This window comes from Leptopilina boulardi, unplaced genomic scaffold (genome assembly GCF_019393585.1).
Source record: "Leptopilina boulardi isolate dan_hultmark-lab unplaced genomic scaffold, ZJU_Lbou_2.1 LbouV2_259, whole genome shotgun sequence".
In the NCBI taxonomy this organism is placed as follows: Eukaryota; Metazoa; Arthropoda; class Insecta; order Hymenoptera; family Figitidae; genus Leptopilina; species Leptopilina boulardi.
This window is the reverse complement of record NW_026137817.1, coordinates 72,321-95,210: the sequence shown is the minus strand read 5'-3', so window position 1 is coordinate 95,210 and position 22,890 is coordinate 72,321. Positions and strand designations below refer to the sequence as shown.

The 22,890-nt window shown below is 24.2% G+C and overlaps 1 protein-coding gene across 4 annotated transcripts in view; it reads right to left on the bottom strand.

The window, feature by feature from the left end:
- LOC127280960 (endoplasmic reticulum aminopeptidase 2-like) overlaps positions 1-22,890 on the bottom strand; it is a 110,662-nt gene that overhangs the window by 16,848 nt on the left and 70,924 nt on the right. For 3 of the 4 annotated variants that reach the window (XR_007842910.1, XM_051304390.1, XM_051304392.1), the window contains 9 exons: positions 15,703-15,855; positions 10,381-10,466; positions 7,267-7,363; positions 7,010-7,092; positions 6,263-6,468; positions 5,178-5,358; positions 4,615-4,840; positions 2,535-3,097; positions 878-1,109 (listed from right to left, as the gene is read on the bottom strand). Coding sequence is in view for 3 of the 4 variants with exons in the window: in XM_051304390.1 (XP_051160347.1) it covers positions 878-1,109; positions 2,535-3,097; positions 4,615-4,840; positions 5,178-5,358; positions 6,263-6,468; positions 7,010-7,092; positions 7,267-7,363; positions 10,381-10,466; positions 15,703-15,855 (1,827 nt within the window). In the remaining variant the exon portion in view is untranslated. The remainder of the gene's footprint in view (positions 1-877; positions 1,110-2,534; positions 3,098-4,614; positions 4,841-5,177; positions 5,359-6,262; positions 6,469-7,009; positions 7,093-7,266; positions 7,364-10,380; positions 10,467-15,702; positions 15,856-22,890) is intronic. The other variant, XM_051304391.1, reaches the window with a different exon arrangement.

Genomic DNA, 22,890 nt, shown 5'->3' with positions numbered 1-22,890 from the left:
TCATCATAAATTTGTTGTATTTGTATACAATTTTTGAATCAATATACAACTTTAAAAAAAATTTCGTTGGTAAACGAATTTTCGAATTTGGAATTTTAAAGAAAATCACAACTTTGGTAAAAATGAAAAAAAGAATTGTCAAAATATGACACGTCATAAGATTACTATTCAAAAAAACACGTGAAATCAGAAAAGGCCAACTTCAAGTTAGGACAGAAGAACAGACCAAGCATTTTATTATTATATAATAATATAATTTTTAAGTTTTAAAGATAAGAAGTCATTTTTCTCAATTGACGTACTGATAAATTTTTTTCAAAATTTAAAAAAAAAAACTACTTCCTTTTAGGAAAATTTTAAGCCTAGTCCGATTGTGGGCAAACAATTTTTCCAATATTTTTGAAATTTTTTAAAATTTTTGAATTTTTGAAAAATATTTTTTGTTTTTTTTTTTAATACTGCAATCTTATTTAACATAATTTCTATTTTGTCCCGAATTTTTAAAGATCAAATTTTCCATTTCACTAAATTTAAACAAACAAAATTTAAAAATTATTACAAAAATTCTAATTGGTTAAATTCGGTTAAATTAAAATTAAATATTATATGAAAAATTGATTTAAATACATATATATATAGAAAATTCTGTTAAATGAAAATATCAATGAATTAGAAAATCAGCTATAAAAAATGCACTGTATATAAAATTTTATTTAAATAAAAATTCTACAACGAAAAAATTCAATTTAATGTTAATTCTACATTTATAAAATTTAGTCTACTATGGAAAATCGAATCAATGAGTGTTAGTTTTTTTTTTTTTAAATATTTGAATTAATTGACAATTTTTCAAGAATATATATTAAAAATAACATACCATTTGTCATATTCATCCAAATGCTGGTGATATTCGTTGGATCCTTATCCGTGTAGTAACTTAGAGGAACGTACCATTTATAATTAAACGGTGATTTTGGTTCAAGAAGTGCAGTGTCATTATCACGGGGAGATACAAGAAAACGTTTTTGACTCGCTGTGATAATATTACCCTCCCTCGAAATAGTGATAAGAGGAAATCCAGTTTGCTGTGTCCATGTTTCCATTATTGTCTTAAATAAAAAAAATATATAATTACATATTGTTGGATTAATTTTTTATCCGTCATTTATTATATCGTTTAAAGGCCTCGTAAAAATTAATCAATAATTACATATTGTTTTACTGCAGGGTGTTTAGTAATTTTTGAAAAAAAAAATCAATGACTTTTCAAAAATTAAAATAATTTTTTTCAATATCAACTTTCGGCCTAGAAACTATGAAAATATTTTTTATTTATAATAAAGTAAGTTTTGTTTCTTAGTTTTTCTCAATAAATATATAATATGAATAAGTAGAAATAAAAGAATATTAAAAGTTTTATATATTTTTAAAGCTTAAATAAATTAGTTTGCATTTAACAGGTTAAGAATTAAAAATTTAAATGATAAATAAATTTTAAAAATTCCTAAAATAAAAGGAGAATTTTAGAAATTCACAAAATGAAAGGATTATTATTTATCAGGAAAATTGATAATTTTGAAAACCAGTTTGTATAATGCTAAATAAATAAATTTTATTATTTTCAAAAAATAAGAATAAATATATTAGGAAAAAATGTTTTTAAAAATCGAGAATTTTAGAAAAATAAAATCAAATTAAATGTTTAAGAAAATAAAAAGTCAAAGAAACTGAAAAAATAGATAACTTGAGGAATTCCAATTAAGAGAATTTAAAGAATAATTTGAAAATGAATAAAAAAACATAAGAATTCTATTTAAAAAATAAAGAGAAATTAAATTGAATAAAATGTGTACAACTGTGGAAAAAGAGAAAAACAAGAATTTTATAAATTTTCAGAATAAAACGAGAAATTGAGGTAAAATGGAAAATTTCTAATCAATTTGTGAAAATAAATAAAAAATATTTAATTTTTATCAATTGAAAAAAAAAATGAAAATTTGCTTTAAAAACAAAATTTTTTAATAATAAAAAGATTTTAAGAAGATAAAAAGTATTAGAAAAAAATCGAAAAAATTTTTAAGTTCTAAAAAGATTTAAAATTTATGGTAAAAAAATTGGGATCCTTGTTCTATTTGTAAAAATAAATAAATGTTAGGTATTTCCAAAAAAAGTTTTTTTTTAATGAATGAACATTTTTTTTTTTTTTTTTGTCAAAAAACCAGATTTGTTAGTTCTATATTAACAATCCGATTGTCAGTGTAATAAATTATTTTCACTTTTAATATCAATCGTTTGTGTATTCAACAGATACATTTTTAGTAATTTTAAAAAATAAATATCCTTTTCGACAATTTTAATAATAATTCAAAGTTTTGTTATAAAATTCAAGTTTCAAAAAAAATTCAGACTTTTCAAGAATTTTAAGGTCAGCTGGAATTATTATAAATAAAATTATCCAATACCAAAATCTTTTGGTTTTTTTTTTTTTTTTTGCAAAATTTTTTTGAATTAAGAGAATTAAAAATAAAACTCACCTTCACGTCAAAAGTATTATTCGAATGTTTAGTGAAGACACTCCAAAAGTCACCAGTGTCCGCATTGCCGTACGCGTAATTATTTAAATATTCATTGAGTCCACTTTTCAAAACATCCTCATTTAAAAAGTTTTCCAACATATAAAGTATCGAAGCGCCTTTATTATAACTGATTGTATCGAAAATTGCCTCGATTTCAGTGGGATCCTTAACGGTGACACTTATCGAATGACTACTGGCAAGACCATCTAAATCCAATGCTGGTTGTATTTTATCTAAAATAAATTGATCCATCATACTCCATTCGGGTGCAAGATGATTGACACCTTTATATTCCAAATAACTGGCAGCGCCTTCATTTAACCAAAGATCATTCCACCATTTCATTGTAACCAAATTGCCAAACCACTGATGTGCAAGTTCGTGTGCAACAATTACAGCCACCCATTCGTGTGCCACTGTTGATGTTTCATCGGGATCATAAAGAATTGATGTCTCTCGATATGTTATGAGACCCCAATTTTCCATTGCACCCGCTGCAAAGTCTGGTATGGCTATCAAGTCTGTGAAATTTAAAATAACCAATAAAAATCGTAGGAAAAATTTTATTTCCCAGCAACAAAAAATTTTACATAATATTTCTACATTGATTTTAGACGAAAAACCAGTTGAAATTTATGTTATTTCACAAAGAGGCATGTTTTTTCTCATATTTGAAATTTTTTAATTATTTATATATATATATATTATTCCTATAAAATTTTATTAAAACAATTTTAATCTGAATTTTTAATTTTTCAAAGAAATAATTTTAAATTAGATAAGTAAATTAAATTGGAAAAAAAAAATTACCAAAACATAAATTATGACTAAAAATTAAAAAAAAAGTTGAATAAATGATTAACAATATTTTTTTTCTTAACAAAAAATCTGTTATCTTCGAAAATTAAAATAATAGCAACTAATTAATTAAGGCAAGTTTTGTAATAATACAAAACATTGACTATAATTATTCGTCAAACTCTTCAAGAAAATTGTAAATATTTATTACATTTATTTTTTTGCTTCCTCGTGGAGAAAGCTTTGTAGTCCTTTCGTTTGTAAAAATTTTCAAAGTGGCGGAAACAAATTTTTTTTCTTTATAGAAACATGTTATATGAGATCCTGATCAATTGTCCGGATGTATGTATGTGTGTGTGTGGATCCCTTTTTTGTTTAGAAGATAACTTTAACAGGTTTTAACGGATTTAAATAAAATTTGGTAGGCTCATTTATCATATTAATATCTCAAATCTGACCAAAGGATTTTAAAAAATACCAAAAAATTTTATCGTCTTTTTTCCAAAAATTTTTTTTTAAATCGAAAAAATTTTTAAATAGAAAAATTTAATGTTATATATTAATAAAATCCTATTCCTTACATCAAGACAAATCGATCAGTATATATAAAGTATAGTTTTAATTTAAATTTAAAGAATTAATGAAAATTAAAAAATCAAAATTTCACATTTTGGCTATAAAATTTTGTGATTATTTAAATTTAAGTTTATAGATAAAATAATTGTATTCCTTACATGAAAACGAATCGATTGTTATTTATATATTATTTACATTTGAGATAAATTTAATAAATTAATGAAAGTTAAAAAATAGAAAATACACATTTTAGTTGAAAATTTTTATATTTATTTAAATTCAAGTTTAAATATAAAATAATTGTGTTTCTTGCATTAAAACGAATCGATATAATTGTAAATAATTATAAATTATATATTATTTTTCATTAATATTTAAAAATTTCGGTTAAAATATGAATTTTTGATTTTTTAACTTCCATTAATTCTTTAAATTTTACTCAAATGTATAGGTACTCTAATGTTTATATTATTATATTATTTTTGTATATTTATTTCAATGTTAATGCTTTCTCTACGAGGAAGAAAATTTTTTTGCTGATCGTAAAGAGGAAGCAAAATGTTCATGTAATGAACATCTGAATTTACAACTTGTTTTTTAAATATTAACAAAATTATTTCTTTTTGATGTTATTTTACGTAAAAAGATTTTTCTCTTCACTCACCTTGCTTTGGCAGTGGATAGTGAACACCGAAAAATGATTCGAAATAATCCATAGTGCGTGCTGCAATATTGAGAGCATATTTTGCCTGTGGAAGCATAGCTTCAGCGGCATAAACACTAACGGAAACATTTCTATTGGTCAATTCGGAAATTCTGTTGAAATCGCAAACGACAAAAGCCACAAGATAAGTTGACATTTCCACAGATTCTTGAAAATCATCACGAAGCTGTGAATCAGATTGATTCTTTTATCAGACGTGTGTTAATACTGTTTACAATGGATATTTCAAAATTTTGATAATTAATTATCCTTAAAATATACGTCGTCTAAAATTGCGAACTTATTATTCAAGGATAATTAATTATCCAAATAAATTTATATTAAAAATATCAAAATTTTATTCTTTTTTTTTTTTTAATAAAAATTAAAAAAGTTGAATTATAAAAATGAAAATATACATTATTTTATATAATTTAAAATTATTTTTAATTACTTTACTTTTTTTTTTTTAGATAAAAATAAAGAAATAAAAAAAAATTTTTTTTTTGATTTTGTCGACTTACAAGGCCCGTTCCCATGTAAAATCCAGCATCCTCGGTATTCATAACAGGCATGTTACACAAAGCTATGTGAAACCTGTCTCTGAATATGGAGACTTTGAACTTTGCCTTGAACTGTGGCTCATCAAAACAAGGAAACGCAGAACGCGCATAAGTTGGCTCAAAATGTGTTGTTGCTAAATACCTAAAAATATGTAATTAAAAGGGTAAAATAAATTTTCGATATCTATTTTTTTAATGCAGAACCTCGGATTGACTTTAAAGCGCGAAAAAAAGTCGAAGTCGATTTTATTTTTAATTAAATTTAATTAGTTAATAAATATTTTACATTAAATAACTAGTAAATTTATTTTATTAATTCCTTAATACAGGGTTGCAACGGATCAGGGAAAAGTTAGAGAATTTTATGAAAAGTATTGGGAAAATATCAAATTTCTAAAAATGCTACTAAAATTATAATTTTTGAAATTTTCAATTAAAACTTTTGCTTTTAAAAATTATTGTCTTATTTTTTTACAATAAAAAACCTCTTGAAATATTTTCATTAGAATCAGAGAAAAAGTTTTAATTCTAACTGAAAAATCAGGGAAAAAGAAAATAAAATTTTAGTGGCAACCCTGTAATAAGAATAATTTTGTAAGAATATTATCAAGAAAATTTATTTCAAATATTTCAAAATCGAACTATAGACATTTTAATTAAGTAAGATAAATATTTAAAAAAAAAATTCTCAAAGTTCCATTTTAAAAATTTTTTGAAGTCTGATTTAAGCAATTTATTAGAATTTAAATTTTTTGCATAGTTTTTAGTTTCAATGGTGAAAAAAAATTCGGACAATAATAATTAATTTTTACAAAATTTTAAATAATATATTTTTTTAAATAATTAAATTGCAGAAAATTTTAAATTTAAAAGGTTTTTTTTTCAATTTCTGACAACAATTCGATTTTAGAGTTTTGATTTGGAACTTTTTTTTAAATATTTGAATTTTTAAAGAAATAAAAAATTATTAAAAAAGAACAAAATTTGTTTTTTATGAATCTTATATATAAAAAAAAAGAAAAAAATTATTTATTAATCATACTAACCTTTTTTCCCCATCGCTAGTAACGTAGCTGCTCAAATAAAATCCTTCGAGTTCATTTTTCAATTTTGAAACAAATCTAAGATGAACTGTATAATTTGCCTTCTTTCGAAATTTGCTTTCTTCTAATTCCAAATAAACCTGCTGATGTTTCGGATATTCCAGCAATTTTGCAATTTTTAATCTGTGGCCTTTGCGATCTTGGACCATCTGAAGAAATTTTTCTTTTTATAGAGATTTTACGCTTTTCTTATTTTACTAAATGGAAAACAAACATTTGTTCAGTAAATCAATTGAAAAGTTAAACATTTTTTTTTTTTTGGTTTTTTATTTATTGTCACATTTTCAATAATTTTACTAAAAAAAATAATTGCTTTTAATGGAAAAATTAAATAAAACGAAAAATAAAGAAATCATTATTTCTTCAATATAATTTTTTGCATTATTTTAATATCTTTACTTTTAGTTTTTTTAATTTAACTGAAGAAATAATTATTTCTGCGATTAAAATGCTAACAAAAAATGATTTTTTTGAGTAGAATTTTTGTCTTTTTTCATGTTTTCTTTTTCAATTGTACTAATAAGGAAATAATTGTTTTGAATTAAAAATTAAAAGGCAAAAATAATTATTTTTTTGAGTACAATTAAAAATTTAATAAATAAAAATTAGTTAGAAAATAGGAATTAAAAAAAAAACAATTAGAAAACACAAAAAGCAAACAATAAATTTTTTAATAATTTAAATTGTTACCTTTTCATTTATTGTCAAATTTTTACTATGGAAGACGATAAAATTGGTCTCTTTATCCACGAAAAACTCAATTGTGACTTGCCCTGGTGAAAAATATTTCATTATTAGAGAAACAATTTATTGCAACAATTTTACTATTAAAAACAATATATTACTATTTAAATTTAACATAAAAAAATTTTAAAAATTAAAAAAAAATTTAAACTGAAGTATATTTTAAAAATTTAGTAAATTTTATTCAAGAAAAATAATATTACCCTTGACTTCCAGCGTCGTAAGGTTTGGATGGATAGTGATGATGTATCTAGTTGGATGTGCAAATGAAGGTAATCTTACGTTATTCCATGGAAATACCTGAAAAATTATTTTATAATTATTTTTTTTTCAATATTCCTCAAATTCAATTTATTATTCTAATTGAAATAAATTATCGGTTTTTTTTTTCAAAAATTATTCAACCACAATGAATTGCAAGTTTTCTAAATTCTTTAATATTTAATTAACTAGCAAAATTAAACGCGCGCATGCGCGTCAAATTGAGTATTTAATTGTTTATTATAAAGAAATTAAAGATTAATATTATCAATAATAATTTAATTTATTAGAATATTATTACATATTAAATGATAATAATGAAAATTATATGTTTACAGGCCTCGGATTATACGACTTTATCCGACTTTTTTCAAAAATACGACTTTTATCGACTTATTTTAATAAAATGCGACATTTTTTTTTACATTTGAAAAAAAATGTAAATAAAATACATTTTTTAGTATAAAATGTAGATCTTCTTCAGATCTTCTTCAATTCAATTATTTAACAAATTTTGAACTAAAATGATTCTTCACTAAATTAATTATTTTTAATAATTTTAATGAAATACATCACAAATTCAATTATATCAAAATTATTTTTCAATTAAAATTTTTATGAAATTTAACAATTGTTTATAATTTAAAAAAAAAATATCACAATAAAATTGAATTATTTTTTAAAAATTTCAATTCAAAATAAATTAAAATTCAATTATTACCCGAAATTTTAATTCAAAATCAATTAAAAATCCAATAATTATACAAAATTTTCAATTTAAAATTTAATTATTTACCAAGTTTTCAATTTAAGGGGAGGGACCGGTGAAATTTCAGCCTACTGAAGTTATTATTGTTAAAGAGTGTCAATTTTTTTTCTGGCATAATTTAGGATCCAAAATTATTATAAATTATTAAAATTTCAAAAAAAAATTTTTTTAGACATTTTAGAAAATTTATTTTTTGGAAAAATTAAATTTCTTTAAATTCCATACGATTGACTGTTTAAAATCGTGAAAAAAGCGTAAAAAAAATTCGACAATAAAAAATAATGAAAATTGTGGAAGTAGTTGAATTTTTTCAAAATTACCACTAAAATTGAAAGCAATCAAAATTGATCTTGTTTAGGGGTAATAATTTTTTTCAACATTTTTTTTCAACCAAAAATCTTATTCTACTGAGAAAAACAACAAAAGGTAATTTTTAACAATTTTACAAATATTTTTATTTTTCAAAATTTTCATTTTTTGAAAAAATTGAAATTTTTCAAAATCCATACGCTTGATTGTTTAAAATCATCAGAAAAGCGTATAAAAAAATCGGCAGTCAAAAATAATTAAAATTGTGAGAGAAGTTTAAATTTTAAATTTTCGAGAATTTTGAATTTGATTTTAAAAATTAACAAATTTATAGTTTTTCAATTTTTCATGATATATTATACATTTAAATAATTAATATTGTCAGAAAAAAAATTGACCACCCTTAAACAGCTTTAATTTTGATGTGTTAAAATTTCAGCGGTCCCTCCCCTTAAAATGAAATAAAATTCAATTATTTTCTAAAATTTCTATACAAAATTAATTATCCAAATTTTCAATCAAAAATGAACTTAAATTAAATTATTATCCAAAATTTCAATTCAAATTCAATTATTTCCGAAAATTTTCAATTCAAAATGAACTGAAATTCAATTATTTTCCAAATTTAAAATCAAATAAAATTTCATTATTCTCAAAAATTTGAATTCAAAATTAATTGAATTTTCAATAATTTGAATTTAAAAGCATCTAAAATTTAATTATTTCTAAAATTTTCCATCGAAATTTTTTTTTTTGAAATTTAATAATTTCAATTATAACTCTAAGGAAATTCAATTATTTTTAACTATTTTAATAATATTCTTTGAAATTTCAACTATCTGAAACCATTTTTCAATTAAAAATGATTTTCAAATTATTCTATTTTGTCCGCATTTTCTAATAAAATTTTAGTGAAATCATCTAAAATTTTAATTACAAAACACTTAAAGTTTCAATTAATTTCAAAAATCTCAATTTTAAATCTTTGAAAATTCAATTAAATTTAAAAAATGTTTTCCAAAAATTGTTTGATAAATTATTTTTAGTTCTATAAAATTTAATAATTGTTTGAAAATTAACAATATCTTTTGAAATTTAATTATTTCTAAAAATTTCAACTTTAACCCTTCGAAAAGGATTATTATTAAAAAAAAATTTTTATTTAAAAATCTGTAAAATATTTTTGTTAAAATAAAAAACAAATCCACTTTTTTTTGGAATACAAATCGACTAAATCGACTTTTTTTGTGTCTTTAAGTTGATTCGAGGCCTGTGTTTTTATAATTAATATTTAATAGGTATTCGTTGGCCCCTGGTACCTTAAAAATTAATTTTTAAAAATTTTTTTCAAATTACTATCTTGTACGAAATTTCCTGGTGCATCTTTTTTCTCATCATAAATTTGTTGTAGTTGTATACAATTTTTGAATCAATATACAACTTTAAAAAAAATTTTGTTGGTAAACGAATTTTCGAATTTGGAATTTTAAAGAAACTTATTCCGAAATTTGGAAACACAATTATACAACTTTGGCAAAAATGAGAAAAAGAATTGTCAAAATTTGACACGTCATAAGATTACTATTCAAAAAAACACGTGAAATCAAAAAAGGCCAACTTTAAGTTTTAGGACAGAAGGACAGACCAAGCATTTTATTATTATATAATAATTAAACAAATTTCTTTATACTTTTTTTATATTGATTAATTGAGCAAATTTTTCTATTCTTCAATTTTAATAAACTAATTTTTTTAATTCTCAAAAATTAATTATGTATAATAAATAAATAAATAAATAAATTAAAAATAGTGTTAAATTTTTCATTATATATAAATAATTCATTACAAATTTTCTACCTCGCGCCGAAAATGCATTTTGAATAATTATACAGGAAAATTTAATTAAGTTAATTTGTGAATATCAGAAATAAATATATGTACGTAATTCTATATCATAAATTCTATTATAATTATTTACCTCTCCGTTCGTTGCAAGCAGCTCACCGCCTTCCTCGTCCTCGTTGATTTCCAGATTCGCTGGCTTTTCTCCAGCACAAGGGCAGTCTGCAAATATAATTATTTATTAATCAATATTTAATATTGTTCAACCTACTTTTCGCGGCAATGACACTTGATTTTTAAAAAATTTAATGCATTCAATCTATGCTCAAAATTAAAAACTCATTAACAGTGTTGTAGCTAATAAAAAACAAATTAATTAACTGAAATAATAATAATAATCGGTATTTATTAATAAATAAATATATTATACTACCTATCTATATGAAATAAAAATAATAATAAAAAGTAATTATTAAGAATCAATAAATGATATTTCAAATGCAGAAATTATTGATTCGAACCCAGTTAATGAGGTTCAAGTAAATATTTATTTGATATTAGTCAAATAACCGATTATTAGAATCATTAGAATGAAATAAAAAAAAATTGTTTTTTGTAAATAGGTAAGAATATATTTTTTTAAATTGGTTTTTCAACTTTTTGACTTTGAAACTTCAATGTTTCAAAGTTTCTTTTTACTTCATTCTAGCGAATAAATTAATACGATTTCCAAAATTGTAAAACGGTTTTAAATTTTAGAGAATTTTATTAGATATAATTTTTTTTAGACAAATGAGTCGCCGGAAAGTAAAACCACACATAAAATTTTGACTCCCATTGAATTAACATGGCCGTCAGAATTTTATGTGTGGTTTTACTTTCCGGCGACTCAAATTATCATTTTTCTAATTAACATTTAACAGAATTTCTTTTTAATCGAATTTATATACTTAACAGAACTTTTAGGTACCTAATTTTTGTTTTACTGAATTTCTCTGTACCTAAATTTTTATTTTAAAAAATCTAGTTTAAGGTTATGTGGGAACCTCCCACGTGACCTAGTATGGGAAAATGTGTTTTGGTAGTATACGTTTCACTCGAAAATGAGAAAAGATTTTTGTCTAAAATTTTGAGGGATGATAGATTAGGGTACAAAGAATCTCGCTGTTCTCCGAAAAATACATCATTTTGAGTTAAATTATTAAAAAATGATGTTTAAAAAGTGTCATTTTTAAACAAAAATGAAAACAAAGATGGCGGCGCATACACAGACGTTGCTTGAGTGTGTCAGTGCTCCAGTAAACAGCGCCAATTCGAGCGAGTGGCCGCTGAATGAACTATGATAAAATTCATAAGCGTGACTTATGGATATCAATATGTTGAAACAAAAGGTCTGTTTCTTTGATTTTCTTTTATTCGAACAATTTTAAATAACCTAAAATTATTTTTTATTTCAGAGAAAGTTTTAAACGACAAAAAAACGTGCTTTGCCCACATGGCCTTAACAGAATTTCTTATTGATAGAATTTTCATTTGTCCTTAATTGAAAATGTCCGTACAAACAATCGACAAAAAGATTTTGGCGCGATTTTTAAAATCGCAACCAATCAAAAATTATCCATAAAATTGTGATTGGTTGATTTAAAAAATCGTGCCGAAATCTTTCTGTCCATTGTTTGTTCGCCCATTTGCATTTCGGACAAATGAAAATCCTATCAATTTGAAATTCTGTTAAATGATTTTTCGTTTAAGTAAAAATTCTGTAGTATAAAAAATTGGTTAGAGTCAGTTGGGGTAAATGGGGACAAAATCGCTATTTTTCACAAATCACGTAAGTTTCTTCCTTTTTTAAAAGGTAATATTTGCGGGTTTATTTTTTTTTAAAGTTGTTATTTACATTCCCAGGATTAATTTTATGCAGCAGAAAATAATTTAGATAAGCTTTAAACGCATGAAACTGACTGTTCCCATTTAGCCCAAAATTTAGAAAATTTCATGAAATTTGGGGTAAATGGGGACAGCATAGTTTCTAAGAAAGTTTTAAGAAAAAAGTTTTCTTAAGTATATTACTGTATTAATGGATGAAAAAACTTGAAAAAAATTTGTAGTAGATATATAATAGTTGCACCAATTGAAATTTATTTATTTTTTTTATTTTTTTTTTTATTTCAATATTTTGTCTCGCATTTGAAAAAAAACAGACTTAAAAATCATACCAAATTTTTTTTCTTATTTCTTATGACTCCCATAACAGAAATTCACTTGAATTTTTGATTTTTGTCAATTTGGTTAATAATGACAAGCTGTCCCCATTTACACCAGAAATTTGAAAACTCAGGGTAAATGGGGACAGCTTGTCATTATTAACCAAATTGACAAAAATCAAAAATTCAAGTGAATTTCTGTTATAGGAGTCATAAGGAATAAGGAAAAAATTTGTTATGATTTTTAAGTCTGTTTTCTTCGAAATTCTCGACAAAATACTGAAAAAGTTTGACTTTGATTTTTAAGTTTTTATGCATTGAGGGTAAGTCCACGTCAAAAATATCAGAATCTGCAAGTGGTTCTTCGATTTTAATGATACTTGGTAAAATTATAGCTTTATATAAGAACAATGTGTGAGTAAAAGGAATTTTTAAAATATCTAAAATTGTAGGAGTTATATCACTTTTAATTTTGATACTGCATTTTTTTCTTTCCTTTATATCTCGGTCAATTTTCAACCGATTTTGATGAATCAAAAACTATTTTTTTCAGAAAATTACGTATTTTCAGAAAATTTTAAAATAAAAATAAAATTTTGTTATTTAAATAGAAAAAAGTAAAAAACAAAATTTCTTTTAGATTTTTTTTTCAATTTCGACCTCTTTTTTTTAATTTTTAATTTTTTAATAATATTCCTTTTTATTTTATCTTTAATTTAAAAAAACATTCATCCTGGAGACTTTTTTAGATCTCGTGATATCGTTCTTTAAATATCCACATCTCAAGAAAACTAGGATCCAGATTTGTGTTTCTACTTTCATTTGTTTTATAATATTATTGTTACAAACTAGAAAATTTCGCGTAATAATGTTTTTATTTTTAAATTACTTGACTGAAACAAGTGAAAATTCAAGCAAATCAATATTTTATTAATAGATTTGAAGCAAAGTTTTTATTTTTTGTAATATTTATAATTTAAAATAAATTGTAATGAAACCTTAACAATGCAACCTGAAATTGTAGCTGAAGTTCTTAGCGCTTTCTTTTAGAGGATTCTAAAACAAATAGTTATTCATAACCATAAAAAATTTCAACAAACAAATGAAAGTAATTATAGAAGCAAGTCCTGCGGTTTTCAAAGACTTATAATACTTAAAGGACGATATCACGAGATCTCAAAAAGTCTCCAGGATGAATTTTTTTTTAAATTAAAGATAAAATAAAAAGGAATATTATTACAAAATTAAAAATTAAAAAAAAGAGGTCGAAATTGAAAAAAAATTTTAAAAGAAATTTTGTTTTTTACTTTTTTCTATTTAAATAACAAAATTTTATTTTTATTTTAAAATTTTCTGAAAATACGTAATTTTATGAAAAAAATCGTTTTTGATTCATCAAAATCGGTTGAAAATTGACCGAGATATAAAGGAAAGAAAAAAATTCAGTATCAAAATTAAAAGTGATATAACTCCTACAATTTTAGATATTTTAAAAATTACACAGTTTTCCTAAAAGTATCAAATTGAGACCAAAAATTGCATCAAATCTTTGCAACGTTTTGATGCACATAAGTTATATCAAAAAGAGATCGTTTTGTGTATCATTTTTAGAAATGATACACGAAACGGTCTCATTTTTTGATGCAAAAAATTGAATCAATTTATATCAATCATGGCCGAATTGAATCGACTCAAAATTAAACGAATTTTTTTCAGATATTTTGGTAATAGTACAATTGCGGAGACCATTTCACTATTTAATTTGAAAATGAAAATAACAGAAAATCAAAGACAATGTGCAATTCGATAATTAAAAAGTGACAGCTTATAAACATAACCTAAAATGCATGAGAAAAAATTTGTCGATAAAATCAATATAGCCGAGCTTTTTAGAAGGCAGCACTCATCTATTTTCTTTCTTTAAATTTTTTCTGAATCTACCTTCTAAAAAGCTCGGCTATATTGATTTTATCGACAAATTTTTTCTCATGCATTTTAGGTTATGTTTATAAGCTGTCACTTTTTAATTATCGAATTGCACATTGTCTTTGATTTTCTGTTATTTTCATTTTCAAATTAAATAGTGAAATGGTCTCCGCAATTGTACTATTACCAAAATATCTGAAAAAAATTCGTTTAATTTTGAGTCGATTCAATTCGGCCATGATTGATATAAATTGATTCAATTTTTTGCATCAAAAAATGAGACCGTTTCGTGTATCATTTCTAAAAATGATACACAAAACGATCTCTTTTTGATATAACTTATGTGCATCAAAACGTTGCAATAGAAAAAGATACAACCAAGTTTACTGTGATTCCTTTTACTCACACATTGCTCTTATATAAAGCACTAATTTTACCAAGTATCATTAAAATCGAAGAACCACTTGCAGATTCTGATATTTCTGACGTGGACTTACCCTTGAGCGATAACTTTTTTTTTATCTTGCTGCCAATTGTCAATATAAAAGCTTGGCAATACTCAAAACCTCTTGCAGGTGATCTGAGGTTAAAATATTGACGTTGAACTTCATTTTAAAACTGAAAATTAATCTCCAAAACCTCTTATCCCCATTTACCCTAACTGACTCTATATGGAAATTATATCAAAATAATAATTTGAACAATTGAAAATTTATCTGAAAGAAAATTCTATGCAATGAAATTGTACCCAATAAAAATTCCATAAAATGCCTATTATGTTAAATGAAAATTCGAGCAAATAAAAATTCTGTGAGGTGAATTTTCGGTTATATAAAAATTCTTTAATATAGAAAATCGTTTTTATGAAAATTCTGCAAACTTCTAATTCGAACAATTAAAAATTCGGCTCAAAAATCATTATGCAAATGAAATTCCATAAAATGAAAATTCTAACTAATTATTTTTAGAACATATTCATGCGGTTCAAAATAATTAATTTTTGCAACGTTAAAAACATTTACTAAACAGATGGAGTATTTAATTTTTATAACAATTTTAATTTTTAAATTTGCCCAACATTATTGTTATTTTTTGAAATTTTTTTTTTGTTTTGAAATAGAAATATTATTTACAAAGAGTATTTGAAATTTTGAAGCGAATAGAATGGAGACATAATGTATAATAGCTTGCAATATGATGCGAGAGATAAAATTTCTTTGAATTTGCAGTTTTGAAAAGTGTGTATATGTGGTTTTGTGTGTGTGTGTGTGTGTGTGTGATTTTTGAAGCAAACTCGTTAGATGTGTATATAGAAAATTGAAAGTTACCATTCTGTGGTCCCGCGAATGCAATGATGAGTGATATGGCAAAGAGGATGCCGAAAACAACGGTGGCAATACAAAGTGCTTTCTTTTGTGAACAAACGGCGACTCCATTGTGTTCATATATGCTGCGTTTGTGTAACCCTGTGTTACTGTCTCCTGAAACAAAAAAATCACTGGTGAGGAAATGCTTTTCGTACTAAAAAGTGTGAAACGTTCCACTTTCAAAAAAAAGAGAATTATTATTCAAAAATATACCATAAAAATATATATGATAAATTACAAATAATAATAATTATTATAATTTAAGTAAAAAAAAAAAAAAAATTAAAAACTAATCATAGAGAAATAAATATGTAATAATAATATATTGTGCAACTTAATCAGTTATACGATTAATTTGAAAATTGTTGTATTGTTTTTGTAATGTTCAAAAATCACTCAATTTAATTACTAAATTATTACCAAATGCGCAGTACGACTATTTTCTTTTGTAAACATATTAGGTGTGTTATACACAGTTATTTTATGATAATGCATCTTTTTCTGTATAATATTATTTACATTTATCACCTATTTACAATTCCCTTTTATATTTTCCCAGTATTTCAGTAATAGAAAAAAAAAAATTATCACATGATATATAAATATAATAATTTAATAATAGTTAATAAAATTTTCATTTGAAAATACTTTTTTTTATTAATAAAATAATTTATTAATTTATTTTTAATAAACTTTGAAATTTTTTCACCGGTAAAATTTTTAATTATACAAATAGAATTGCATTAAAATAAAAATTTGTATAATAAAAAAAAAGAAGAAAATTACTTTTTAAATTAAGGTATATAATTAAATTGTTCTATAAAATTACGCTAAGTGCATTATTGTATGTACAATATGTATACATTAAGCAAATTGTACGGGTCTGATTACACTGATGCGGTAGTAGAAAAATAAGTGATAAAAGCCGGTTTCGATCAGACGAAAGGGATACAACACAATGTACGATATAATATTGGCAAAGGTATGGGGATAAGTAGAACAAGCGTTGATTAATGAAACTGAAAAAAAATTATGATTCACAATTTTTTTTTTCTTTTTAAATTAATAGTAGTAATAATAATATAATAATAACAATAAATACATTAGTATTTAGTACATTAATTAGTACTACCGTGCAATACTGAAATATCGTAACTTGTTTTTTATTTAGGTTATGTTGCCCATTATGTTTCTTTTTTTTTTAAAAATAAAAATTAAAATTATGTAAAATTATATTTACAAAGAGTAGAAATAATTATTTCTATCAAATTCAAATTAAATTTTCCACAATTTTAATCTCTATATTTTTTTTTAAAGAAGAAACATAAGGAGCAACATAACCTAAGAAAAAAAAACAAGTTACGGTATTTCAGTTATGCACGGCAGAGTAGGTATAATAATTATTAATATTATTAATATATAATAGTATCTACTATCTATTAATAATATTACTTAAAAATAATAATGATAATAAAAATGATAATAATGATAATTAAAAAATAACAATAATAATAGTAATTATTACGATATTACTAATATTGTTTTATTTTTATTTTAGTTCTGATATCAACCTCAAAGCCAGCGACAAATTGACGTGGAATAACCAATATATCTACCTATGTTAGTATAAAAACCAACATAACCTCAAAATTTAAGGTCCGAGGACTCTAGGATTCAAGGTCATAGATGAAACATAACCTTAAAATTCAAGAGAAGGGTATGTGGGCAAAGGACGTTTTTTGTGGTATGAAACTTTCTCTGAAATAAAAAATGATTTCGGGTTAAAATTTGGAGAAATGATTTTGTTCGGTACAAGGAATCTCGCTGTTCTATTCATTTACCATAACTTAACGCAAAAATAATAAAAATAAAGCAATAAATAGTAAAATAATGTATTATATCATAGTTCATTCAGCGGCCAAAAGCTCGAATTGGCGCTGTTTACTGGAGCACTGACACACTCAAGCAACGTCTGTGTATGCGCCGCCATCTTTGTTTTCATTTTCGTTTAAAAATGACACTTTTTAAACATCATTTTTTAATAATTTAACGCAAAATTATGTATTTTTCGGAGAACAGCGAGATTCTTTGTACCCTAATCTATCATCCCTCAAAATTTTAGACAAAAATCTTTTCTCATTTTAGAGTGAAATGTATACTACCAAAACACATTTTTCCATACTAGGTCACGTGGGAGGTTCCCACATACCCTTAATGAAAATTCTGTAAAATACCAATTCGAACAAATAAAAATTAAGCTCAAAAATCATTATGAGAAATGAAATACCATATAATGAAAATTCTAATTCTTCAAATTCCCCTAACTAAGAAACGAACATAACCTCAAAATTAAGATAAAATTTTAATAATTTTACAACTTGCAAGCTTTTCAAAAATTAAGCATTAAAGTGGAAAATAACAGGTGTTGACGCGAGAAGCGTGCATGGGTGTATAGCCCCTAATATATATATATATGTATATACAATGTTCATTACTGAATTTTTTTCCCTTTTCTTTAATCACAGTTCTAAATTGTGAGCACCACCGCACGTGGCACTTGGGTATATAATTCTTTTCAACATCAAGTACCTGTTTCGCTTCTCGTCAAGTCATCAGTCGCTTCATAACATGCGAGTCGCATAAAAATTTCACATCCACCCTGCCACTTGACCCGGATTCCAAAGCTGCGCGACTACACAAGGATTTCCTTGCGCTCTATATATACAGTATACATGTGTATATATTTCGTGAATGAAAAGAGACCTGTGCATACACTCACCTCCCCCACCCCTAACTCTTTTTTTTTCTTTTTTTTTATATTTGAAACACACATAGAGACATGCTTTGTATATGTAAAAATCCCTCTCGCAATTTCTTATATAATAGTACCGCATGCACACGAAGAAAAAAAAAGTTATATATTCTTTAATTTAAATATATATATATATACAAAAGATAATAAATTTTGATAATTTTATTTAATTTATGACTCAGTTTATAATAGCTTAATTTTAAAATAAATTTATATATGTGTGCCCTTTCTAGAGGAAATGAAATTCTACTTAAAATTACAACATAGACAGTATATAAAACACTGAAGAATAATTTTAAAAAATCTTTCACGCAAGGGGAATCAAACCCAACACCCTTGGGACGCGAGGCTTATACTCTGACCACGCAGCCATGCAGACTTACGAGGATCTTTTACTTAATATACTTCTTGAATATTAAAACTGGAACTACCTTCTGTTTGTGATTAAAAAGAACAATATTCTTTTTTTTTAAATTTTTACATCTCAGTAAATTCTTTAAAGTAATTTATTAAAAAAATCATAAAATCAACCTTTATTTTAAGCAAACGTGATAAAAAAACATCAATTGTAACATATTGTCTCAATAAATTTTGAAGAGGGAACTGAATACAGTTCCAAAACGTCAATTAACATTTTTTTAAACTAGGAAAATTGTTGAGGCCCTGACTAGTGCCTTTTTTGAATCTAGTGAATTTTGTGTTTCGCCCGGGAATACTGGTGAAATTCCAAAAATAAAAATTATTAAAACACTAATATAATGATTTCCTTAAATTTTTAATATATTTTTTTTACAAAAGGTAATGTAAAAAACTTAGTTTATTTATACATTTTTTTTTTGGGAAAATGTTTCATTGTAGTACCGACCATAGCCAATGTGATATAGAATAAGAAACCGTTTTGATTTTTGCTTTCAGATGATTCGTTTTTGAGTTATCCTGTCACCCACCAACAAAAAGGACGTGTTTCAGCAGCCATTTTAGGAGGCGCCATTTTAAAAAAATAAAAAAATAAATTTTTTGCAACACTAACCTCTAAAGTTAAATTTTACACACCGAAAAGTGTGTGTAAAGAAGCTCTTTTTAAAACTGTAAAAAGAAAGTACTAAAACAGTAACGATTTTAGGTATCAAAATAGAACCAAATAACAATTTAGTACCTAAAGTTGGTATTAAATTAATACCAACTTACAGTGAAATTTACTTTACGCACCAAAATTTTTCTCACATAATATAAGGATTGTTTAAGAACCATACAAAACCACAAATTAAAAAAAGAACTTTACTTTTAAATTTATACTACACTACTGCTTAATGATATTTTTCCTGATTTTCGATTGATTTTTTTTAATTCTATGCAGTCGAAATTATTCTAATAGAGAGTTGAAATTCTTCATAATAGGTTCTTAACTTTAGAGGTGGGTGTTGCAAAAAACTCTCTAAATCTGAATTAGTGACTCACTTTTTGCTTCTGAATTAGCAAAAATTTTACGAATTATCAGTAAAATTTAACTAATTCTAAAGCAAAAAGTGAGTCACTAATTTAAATTAGTAAACATTTTTACTAATTCAGATTTAGAGAGAATGTTGTATGATACACGTGCGTAAATTTGATTATACTCGTGTGATTTACGCACTTGTATCATAAATAACTATTTTTGAATTAGTATTTTTATATCTCTTTTAATCTTTAAAAACTTTGATTTATCAATATTTTTTGTAATATAAATAAAATTTCTTTGAATAAAACACGTTTTTTGGAGGAACCTGGCCTTAAATATCTTTGTGCATTAATCCAAAATTTGATAATTATAACTTAGAATTTGTTTCTTTAGGTCCCTTTTATCTTTAATTATAATTAATTAGAAATTAAGAACAAAAAAGTAAGTTTACAAAAAAAAAATGTTTGTTTAATTTTCAAAAAAATAAGAAAAGCCATAATCGAGGTAACGAAACTTTGCTGGCTGGTACAATTTTCCCATTACCCCAAAGAATTTTCACAGGTCACAATTTGAAAAAAAGAAGAAAAACATAAACAAATTTAATTATTAGCTCTATTTTTATTCATGTATCTAAATCTACATATATATTTATCTCTAATAAAATCACAAAACATAATTAAATAATAAATTTTTAACTATTTACTTGTAAATTTTTTCCCTTGTAGTTTCTACAAATCTGTCAGAAATGTGACCGATTTTTTTTGTATGATATACAGGAAAATTGTTTAAGTTTTCCGAGTTATTTCCACGAAATTCAAAGTCTCTAATGTGTGCTTGAAATTTAAAAGCTTAAAAACTTTGGTGACCTTTAAGTCGGACAATTTTCTGTGTTTTTTTTTCTCAATATGACTAGAACAAATTTTGGTATCTGTTGAACCAAACAATATGGGGAGTAAAAATTAGAAGCGCTTCTCTTTTATTGATCGCATACACGTGCTCTAAAGCATTATTATATATACATTCTAATAGCCGGCCTAGAGTCTGAGAACCATAAGTGGGCCAGCTGGTCGAATCGTTTTTAATGTTCAAAAGAGTAGGACACTGACATGCAAGGATGGGAAAAAAGAAAAAAAAAATTAGAATGAACAACGTCACGCACATTAAAGCACATGTACTGCGCGAAACTAAACCCTTATTTTTTTTATTCAGTTTATATATTATCTGCAAAGTGTATATGAGGCAAAATTCCTGAAATGTCCGAACAAAAAATTAAAACTTCTCGAATTTAATCCATACTTTTCTAAAATGTTATCATTGTTGGTGAAAGTCTAAAAATCAATTATTATTGAATTTGATAAAATAGTTTTTGAATTAGAACGTTTTTAATTTTTGACTTTTGAAAAAAAAAATTTTTTCAATGTACAATATTTATAAGTAGAATGCATAAAAGTTAACATATATATATATAATGATTTTTAAAGCTTTTTTGACGGGCTACACGATGATGATAACATTTTTTTTTTTTTTTTTTTTTTAATAAAATTTGACTGAAATTTAAGGTCAAAATGTTAATTTACGTATATCTCAAATCGGATTTTTTAAATTTTTTCAACTATATCAATGGAAAGCTTGACTAATTTCCTACAAAACATGTAATTTTCAAAGTGGGATCTTTTAAAGTTTTTGAGATATTAATTAATTAATTAATTAATGTTTATAACAAATTAAATATTTTACAAACAAATAAAGTTACGGTAATTCTGAAGTTACCAATTGAAAGTTAATGTATTTCTGCGTCCAACGAGCCCTATATGAAGTATTTCACAGTTTTCCTAAAAGTATCAAATTGAGACCAAAAATTGCATCAAATCTTTGCAACGTTTTGATGCACATAAGTTATATCAAAAAGAGATCGTTTTGTGTATCATTTTTAGAAATGATACACGAAACGGTCTCATTTTTTGATGCAAAAAATTGAATCAATTTATATCAATCATGGCCGAATTGAATCGACTCAAAATTAAACGAATTTTTTTCAGATATTTTGGTAATAGTACAATTGCGGAGACCATTTCACTATTTAATTTGAAAATGAAAATAACAGAAAATCAAAGACAATGTGCAATTCGTTAATTAAAAAGTGACAGCTTATAAACATAACCTAAAATGCATGAGAAAAAATTTGTCGATAAAATCAATATAGCCGAGCTTTTTAGAAGGTAGATGGCAGTTTTGCTTTTTATAAAAACGATTCAGAAAAAATTTAAAGAAAGAAAATAGATGAGTGCTGCCATCTACCTTCTAAAAAGCTCGGCTATATTGATTTTATCGACAAATTTTTTCTCATGCATTTTAGGTTATGTTTATAAGCTGTCACTTTTTAATTATCGAATTGCACATTGTCTTTGATTTTCTGTTATTTTCATTTTCAAATTAAATAGTGAAATGGTCTCCGCAATTGTACTATTACCAAAATATCTGAAAAAAATTCGTTTAATTTTGAGTCGATTCAATTCGGCCATGATTGATATAAATTGATTAAATTTTTTGCATCAAAAAATGAGACCGTTTCGTGTATCATTTCTAAAAATGATACACAAAACGATCTCTTTTTGATATAACTTATGTGCATCAAAACGTTGCAATAGAAAAAGATACAACCAAGTTTACTGTGATTTGGATAAGTAGATTGTTAATAAACAATTGCAATGTTAACTAATTGTAACATAATAATTGATAATAATTCAATAATAATTGATTTTTAGACTTTCACCAGCAATGACAACATTTTAGAAAAGTATGGATTAAATTCGAGAACTTTTAATTTTTTGTTCGGACATTTCAGGAATTTTGCCTCATATATATGAGGCATTTCATATGAGAATACGGGGTCATGTCT